This window comes from Augochlora pura, chromosome 2, assembly GCF_028453695.1.
Source record: "Augochlora pura isolate Apur16 chromosome 2, APUR_v2.2.1, whole genome shotgun sequence".
NCBI classification, from domain to species: domain Eukaryota; kingdom Metazoa; phylum Arthropoda; class Insecta; order Hymenoptera; family Halictidae; genus Augochlora; species Augochlora pura.
The window spans coordinates 19,998,452-20,007,617 of NC_135773.1; the positions used below are offsets into that span (position 1 = coordinate 19,998,452).

The following is a 9,166-nucleotide window of genomic DNA, read 5'->3' on the forward strand; positions in this document are numbered from 1 at the left end:
GAAACAAAAGCATGAAACGAAACCACTGAACGAGTTCCCTTCTTGTACGTATACCTTACCTTCCGGCGTTGTTCCGCAGGTGACGCAGCCGGACTACGTGATCTCGGAGAGCCCGACCGGCCACGGTCAGAGGTATCATGATCAATTCAAGAGTCAACCGGAAGCGCATCGCGAGCACCACCAGCCAGATTCCCGTGGGCAGCAGCGTCCGCACAAGTTATCGCGCGATCAATATAGACGAAGAAAGCCGACGACGGTGTCGTACGATCCGCCGGCAACGGAGGCGCCGGTTCAACTTCCAGAGACCGTGGTGCCGGTGACGTTGCGCATCGAAGAAGTGCCCGTGCAAACGACGGCTCCGCAAGAAATAGCAACGGTGCCGACGACGAGTACCACGCAGAAGCCGAGAACGCGACGGCCGGGCAGCCCGCTGCGGCGACGACGACCTACGACTACGACCCCGGAACCGATCACGGACGCCGACGAGTATTTCAAGTACGACAAGCCGGAGGAGGTGCAGCAACAGCTGGACGCGTCCCGGCGAAGACGAGTGAAGCCGACGCAGACGTCGTACGAGGAAACGGTGACCGAGAAGAAGGCGAACATCAGGAAGCGTCCGGGCCACAGGAACCGGGTGAACCCTGGCGAACCGTTCGAGGCGGAGATCGTCACCGAGATCGTGCACACGACTGTCAACACTTTCAAGCCTTCGACCGAGTCGGTGCACAACGAGTATAACCAGTACGCGACCAGTCAGCCGATCGACCAATACGCGACCGGCCAGCCTCTCAATCAGTTCGTCACTCATCAGCCGGTTAATCAGTTCGCTACCAGCCAGCCGATCGGCCAGCATTACGACCACAGTTCCCAAAACTTTGGCTCGGTCGATGAGCAACGCGAGAGCGTGACGGAGGCCACTCCCTTGGAGTACTCGACCGACGCCACGAGGGGCAAGGGCGAAGGTAACGAGAACTTCAACGGGCAGGACGGCGGCGTGGTTACCAGCATCCCTCTGGAGAACCTGTTCATCAAGACAGAGGGTAATTACTACGATAAATCAACGGCCGTGTCGACGAGCACCAGCGTCGGCAGCAGTTTGAGCGGCTACACTTCCACCACTGCTCCGACAACCACTTCCACCGTTCCGTCGACGACATCCACGGTCAGCTCCACGGCCAGAACACACAAGATCAGACCGATGAGGTACGGCAACACCACCAGGCCAAGGTTCAGCATCAAGGATTACAAGAGTCGGCTCGATTACAAGAGCCGATTAGCCACCGTTCCGACAACCGAGGCTTCGGTGACGCCGGCGCCGGCGCCCAGGCAGAGAGGAGGTTCGAACTACAAAAGCCAGAATCAGAATCAACAGCAACAACAGCAACAACAACAACAGCAAACGGCAGAAAACAACCGAGAGACGACCGGGAGGTACAAGTACGTGTCCAGGGTGAACTACAGGACCTCGTCGCCGAATCCTGTGAAGACCCAAGAGCAAGAGATCGCGGTTGAAGATGGATCTTCCACGACGGAGAGGACCAGGTTCGTTCCGAAGAGGCGGCCCGTCAATGGGAACGTTTACAGGAGCAGGATAAGCGGCACGACGAGCAGCCCTAAGTACGACACCGAGGGTCAGGCGAAGCCGAGCACGGCCAGGCCCGAGAACGTGTTCTCGTCGTCGGTGCGAAGGCGGCCGGTGATGAAAAGTAGGCTGCCGGCGGCGCACAGGGAAACCTCGACCGCCGCGTACACCGGCAGGAAAGAGGCGGAGGCCACGGAAATGGCTGCCGAGGAGACCAGTTTCTACTCGATCGTGACTACAATGGGGACCACCAGGGTGGCAGCCAACGAGATCCCCGTCGAGAAGGAGGAAGCCGGCTCGGTGAGCAGCTCGGTAAGCAGCTCGGTCAAGCCGGCCGACGTGGAGGGGGCGGACAGGAACGCGGATGAAAGCGAAACCGGGCCTAGTTTCCGCGCGCAACATGAAAACCCGCCGGTCGAACCGGTTCCCAGCAGCACCGCCAAAAATGCTGAGGAAAGCCAGCTGAAAGAAACTGCTGCCGCTGTTGATTCGACCACCGCCAAGGCGGAACCAACGACGGAGATCAGCGAGGATAAATCCGAGGCGAACAAGCCGTCGACTACGGACGAGGAGGAACTGTTCGCCAAGGCGTCGCAGAGCGTGGCCGATCTGACCAGCTCCGCTTCCGCGCTCTACGACAAGCCGGGGATGTTTAAGGCGGTTTCGCCTGAGACCAGGATCGCCGCTGCCCACTTCAAGATACCCACTGACGAGCCCACTCTGCCCATCGAGGCGTTCTTCCAGGAGCTGTCCAAGAAGAGCTAAAGACCGAGAGGGTCCTTCTTAGGTCTCGGGTGGGTGGAACGATGAAATCAGTTGCGGTGCTTGCGGCAGTTAGGTAGGGTGTACCTATCTCTTTCGGGCACCGTCTTCGCTTGCGTTACTCGATGACGAAGTGCTGTCTGCGGCAGCAGCCCGGCCGCTGTCTGATCAAAAAGGCTCGCGGCCTTTATGGCTAAGGTTCACCTTAGTTTGGGGTCATTCAGTCGACTTCCATTTCCTCTTTTCTTAGAATAATTATTGCAACTTAGTTGAAACAGCATGCACACGTGTACCTACAATTAGAGGTTACATATAGAACCAACAAGTGATCTAATTATTCCATCGAATAAGTTGAAATAATTTTCTACGTAATCAAAATGCTCATTACTTTATTATACGTGTAGAATATTACAACCAATTCTCAAACATAATTATCAGCAATAACGATGTTGCGAAACTGTTGCATGAAGCTTATTTTATGATGAAAATACGAGACAATTCTGTCGTTTGAATCTATTGCGCACTGAGAAATTGGAACATGCTAAAAATATTGATCAGACTAAATGACTCCAAACCATGGAACGTCACTACGATGCTCGGACAACTTTATCGTTTCATCTTCGAATCCTGAATGTTGATGTACTGTTCCAGGCTATGGGCGCAGTACCTGTATTTGTAGGATTCTCTGTACTTTAACGTCCAAAAGGGTAGCTATATTAAATATACTTGATACTTAATTTATACACGTTGCAGAAAATCTCGGAAGCGAATATATCTGTGTTATACGAGTTTCTTTGTTCTCTCGTAGTCACTTTTAAGTTGGCGCAGCGATTGAGCACGTCCAAAACTGATACGTTCGATCTGTAAATACGTTCACTCGAAAAGCGAGTGGGCTTATGGGATAGGTATACCAAAAAGCGTGGGACGTCTTCGTGAAAGCGTCGTCTCGATGATCTGAAAGCTCGACGTCTTGTCGATGTTTCGTCAACGATGCTCCGAAGATTTCCAGGCGGATCGTTGTCCTGCGACGATATTCGTTCGTGTCTCCACAATACTGAAAAGGGAACGTCAGCTTCGCGTGGTAGGACGATGCAAACGACGAACGCGCGCGTCCGTTTAGCATGTTAATTATAAAATCGAAAATTTCTTATCATTCCATTCCTAGAATATAACGAACATATAAATTATGCCATTAATTTATTTGAAACGCGCGTCCCGTGTGCCGCGATTGAAATTCCGAACAATGCATCCCTCGATTCGAACGGAGCAACGTGGGACGGATGCTTCGAGATATACATCTACAATTGTAAATATTTCGAACGTTTATCTTAATCGATTCCAATTAATTATAGGTGCCCGACGCCGAATGTTATTTAATTTCGTAATGGATGCATTGACGTACGCGCGACCGCCGCCTCGAATTCAGAGCACGATGGGGGACCATTGTTTGCGACGAAGTCAGGCTGCAAGCGACTCCTCTCTTGTCGATCATCCTTTGAACAATTCGTTGTGTTCGCAAAAATCTTGATGGCTTTATTGTTATATGAACTCTACACAAAAGTGCATAGGTCAAATCTAAACCTTTCTAATAAATCAAAATTTTATTTCTTAGAGTGCTCTGATCATTTTTTGTGATTCTTATTTTATAAACTACGTCGATTTTACTCAGCATTCTCTGCTTTCGTGCAATACGTTTGATCGATAGTGGAAGGGTTAAAGCGGTAAGACGAATCTGATCTAAGAATATCGATGTTCTTTTTAAAATAAGAAAAAGATGCACTACGTGCAAAAAAAGATGTGAATATAAATTGTCAGATTGCGGACTTCTGTATGTACTGTACAAAATGGAAATTGTTTACATCGATTGTAGGAAGTTGCAGCGAAATTGAAATATCTTTGAAACTGCGCCTCTTCGTTTTTGCCAAAAATTGCATAAATTATTACCACGGTCGCTGCTAAACAAATTCCAGAAAATATCTAATATCTAATTTGCTGTAATTACTGTTCCATAGAGCCGTCTGAATTAGCGAATACGTGGCAACGAGGCAGGCCCAAAACAATATATAATGGAATCATAGTTCAATGACCGCGCGCGGTGGTCGACTATGGTCCACCTGCACCACAGGAGCTACATGATCCATCGATTCGCCTGTACGTTCGTGCATCCTCGCGCGAACAATGGAGTAATCTATACCGATCGGTACACCGTGTTATTTATACATATAAACTGTAACTGTACATACGCAATAAATAAATAGAATAAGCGAAACACGTTATCCTGTCTGTCTGTACCACGATAAATAATTTCCCCCCTACGACGCGATCGCTGGAGGAGGGATTGGAGCGTGAAAGGTCACAGGAGAAACATACCAATAGACACGATATTAATATTCCAATTTGATTTACAATCCATTTAATATCGTTACGATAAACGGTTACATGCTTGTAGTCACGGTCGAGTAAAATACTAGCTTGGAAACTGAGACTCGGCCAGCTTTTACTATTGTTCTCTCTCTTTTTCTCCCTCTCTCTCTCTCTTTATCTTTTTCTCTTTATCTCACTCTCTCTCTCTCTCTCTCTCTCTCTCTCTTTATTTTTCTATCTTTATCTCTCTCACTCCCTCTCTCTCTCTTTCTTTATCTATCTCTCATTGGTAGGAGATCGCCCGATCACAAATCTCTCCGTTTCAGAAAATAAAACGCAACCGTGAATCCGTATGAACAAAGTAGTACTTTACCCGGCCACGTTACCTAGGTATCGAATAAGATTTCTGTTTTCCGTTTCCATCTCGTCCGCCGATTACATACGCAATTACATGTACGTGTATAGGCCTACGGAAATTACTTTGATTGTACCTAATTTAGAATTATGCACAGGCCATACATTACACATCTATAATATACGTAACAACGTACCTTCGCCCCCCCAAGTAAATCTTGCCCTTCTCCTCGATTCGGTTCTCTCTCTCCTCCGCTTCGTTCCTCGCCGTCTCTCTCTCTCTCTCTCTCTCTCTCTCTCTCTCTCTCTCTTTCATTACCCCTTCTCTCTCTACCCTCGTTCGTTAATATCGTGTACGCATCGTGTAAAACTCCATGTAATTGACAATTAGTTTAATGTGTTAAATTTGTTCATCTCTTTGCATCGTATTCAGTCATTCAAGGTACAGTTGTACAATACACGGTATATCTATATAGATATATATGCGCGCATATATACCGTACATACATATACATGTGTATTACATATATATGTATATATATACGATATAACAATATCAGAAGTAGGCACACGCATACCAATAGTATTTACATTGCCCACTGGAGTCGGGGTGAGCAAGAAGTGGACGTTGCAGCTAAACTCTGTGTGTATGCACATCGATAAGAATCGTCTATTGATCGCGGATCTAGGCTCCCGGTCGAAGAAAGAATCGCCCTGGCCTCGGGAAAACTTCGCGTTCGCTGTCTTCGATCACCACCCCTTATCGTATGTATATTAAGGTTACGGTAGGTGGAACCATTGGAAATCGAAAAATTCATCTTTGCACCGATGGGTTCAGTTTATCGAATTTCTTTGAAGTTGATTTACTTCGTTGAAAATATCGTTCCGATTTTGTGACATTTTTACCGTAATTCGTTGCATGAAAAATCCTAGATTTTCATCCATTTGATAATTTTTTGGAAGAAATTTAGCAGCCAGGTCTTTTCAAGAGTCATTTTACTGCGGATTGTTTCGAGTGGATCATTTTCAACGTGAAATAAAATTGAAAAGTTTCTATAGCATTGTTCTATATACGGGGAACCTGCATGAGCGTTCAGACTGTAGGGATCACGTGGAGGAGGAGTTAGTTGAGCCGGACAGTGAAAAATTGATACCTTTTTGGATTCGTGGAGCTCTTCTCAAAATATTTTTGCTGCCTTTCTAGATTTGTTGTGTGTAATACGAGGCAAAAATTGTTGGTATCGATTTGTCGATTGAAAATAGAAGAAATAAAATGACCAAAATCTGATATTTTAGCGCTCACATATGTGTTATTAAAATTGTTATTAAAGCATGTTCCCCCGGGCTTACAACAAATGTCCATTCTATATATGTTACACATATATGTTAACTATAACTATATGTCACATATACATGTTAACTATAACCATATATGTCATATACATGTAATTATAACTCAAGGTAATTTGCAACCTTCCACAAAACTGCAACTAATAATTTCGATAACCGAATTATTTATTATTCTGATACCCATGCTGACCATAAAAATATTTTTCAGTGATAAAATATAGCACACACTTTTTTAATCACATTACGAAAAAAAATAAGCAAGCGTTTAATTCTAAATAAATAATAAAGACGAAAAGTTGAATTTAAGAATATATGTAAATGAAACCAAGACACTATTAATGTCGATATAAAATAATTCCTGTAAAATAAATCCATGATATAGAGACAACAGTGGTACACAATTTAAAAGAGCATTCCGAAGCTCGCCGTAAAACAAATCCTGCACAATAAATTCGGCCGGCAATAACGACGCAAGGTAAATAATGATAGAAATTCAGAATTGTCCAAATACTTGTGGATATTGGTGTAGCTGGTAAATCCACCTGGTCCGCCTACCTTCTCTCCGGAGACGCGCAATTAGAGCGATCTGAATTGCTCGGTAGAATAATCCTGGAGACACAAATATGTATAACCTGGCGTGTTACAAATGATTTTGGCGTATAAATCGCGCACGGGAGGGAAATTGGAAGAAATTAACGGACAATGAATGATCACTGTATCTGTCAAATAATCATCAGCAATTGCCTTCGACATCATATATCAGACGAATTACGATTTATCATGTAGATAAATGGTGTGAACTTTTTCTGCTATAGTTCCTCATTTCAGTCAGCAATTAAGGAGTAATTATATTATATAGGGTGTACCTCGGATTCCATTTTCAATAAGAAAAACTTCATATGACCTCAGCAACCCTTCATTTTTTGGAATTACAATAATTTTGAAACAACTATAATATTTTACTCACTTTACGTTCTATAATTAAAATATGTATATGGACATGTGAACGATGACAAAGAGGACAAGATAGGGGTAAAGAGATAAAGAATGTATGTGCGCATACGTAAGAACAGAACTATGATTTGCCAGGTTATACAAATTCATTGGACCAGCACAGAAACGGCAGAATTAGTATCTAAGTCTTTCATCCCGGTGCTTAAACGATTAATCGGATTTCACGGTGCTTTAAGGTTTGCTCTCGGACACACACAGCCGCGATAATGTAATTTCATTTACCACTTGGATTTTATAAATCTGTTCGCGACTAAATGGACCAACAGCTACCATCTTTTATTCATCTTACGACCTCCTCATCCGCATGACGCATTATGCCGACTCTCCACTAAAGAAACATATCGCATTGTTTTCTTCGCTTTCATTGTTTTCGTTCACTTTCATTGCTTTCATTCTCTTTAATCGAAGCGCGAGTCTCAAAGCAACTGTTATTTGTCTCGATCGAGATAATTGCGGTGAGATTTCTAGGCAATCATGGATTTTTTATTTGAAGCAACGAGTAAAGAAAACCGATTTCGTGAAAATCAGAACCAGGCTGAGAAACTTCTTCCAAGAAAATGAAAAGTTCGTAAGTCGGGATTCGCTGAAATTTTCGATGAAATTTTACATTGTTGCTGGAAATTCGAGTAACGATTCGAGAGAAGGGAAAATTAAATAATCCACTGTACAGAAGAATTTTCTCCATTATTGCAATGTTGTGGAAGAAATGTAAAATAGAACAAATTAATGAGCGTGAATTAATTATAATAGGTATGTGATAAGTTGAATGAACCACTCTCTTTTCTTGGATTTTATAACTCCACAGTAGAGACTTGTCGTGTAGACCACTCGTTCTTAGAAAGCTGCAAATTACCTGCCTACAACGTTGCACCATCTTGCAACGCGTAACACACGATAATAATCACAAGAGAACATAAAATTGCTAGAAATGAAATAAAAATCATTAGAGAATTCCATTGGAAATTCGCCGAATCATATTCGACCGAAAAACAGTCTCTTCGTTAGATGAATCGTCGACTCTCGTGAAAACCAGTCCGCGTCGATTCTTTCTTCGTCCAGGCGGCAAGCGATAAGGTAATAACGAATAGAACCGACATTTCCGTGCGGAATAACATGAAACGAGCGTCTATGTAAAGGAACGGAACCGTGTAGAGACAGGCCAAATCAACGTTTATTCTCTTGTCCGGTGTCGTTGAAGCGACTCGTTCGAATCCGCGACAACGGCCATTGTCATTGGTCTACGAATAAATTGGTCCTTGCACGATACTACGCGGATACTGGATTTCCCCCGCGGAAAAACTCTGATAAACTCGACGCGCTCGTCTCTAGGATAGTTGTGTGCATACACTTATCGACGCGCGGCACGATCTCGGGAGCCGTTTCGACTCGATAAAAAATATACTAGTAACCCGCGAGCAGTACGGACGTAAAAGCTCATTACATTACTCGTTACAATAGCGAATGTCGCGAACGTTGGAATCCGCGAAGCCCACACTTGGTTTAAGGTGCGCCTCCGTTCGCAGCGTTCAACCAAAGAGTGTATCGGGCCGTCGAACGACGACCGTCTTACGGGAGTATACAAAATGATCGTACAGTGTCGTACAAGTGTGAAACAGGAAACCGAAGCTGCCTATAATTTTTTTTTACCGCTAAATCGAAACAGTGGAAGTACAGTAGCTTAACCAGTTCGTTTTCAAAACAGCGAACGAAGCGTGTTACTTCTAATTGCCGGACTGCGGA

The 9,166-nt window shown here is 44.5% G+C and overlaps 1 protein-coding gene across 1 annotated transcript in view; it reads left to right on the forward strand.

The window, feature by feature from the left end:
- LOC144478288 (uncharacterized) overlaps positions 1 to 2,414 on the forward strand; it is a 3,286-nt gene extending 872 nt beyond the window's left edge. Inside the window, exon 2 of the mRNA XM_078196056.1 lies at positions 80 to 2,414. Coding sequence (XP_078052182.1) covers positions 80 to 2,347 — 2,268 coding nt within the window. The 3' untranslated portion in view covers positions 2,348 to 2,414. The remainder of the gene's footprint in view (positions 1 to 79) is intronic.
- Positions 2,415 to 9,166: the final 6,752 nt, after the last annotated feature.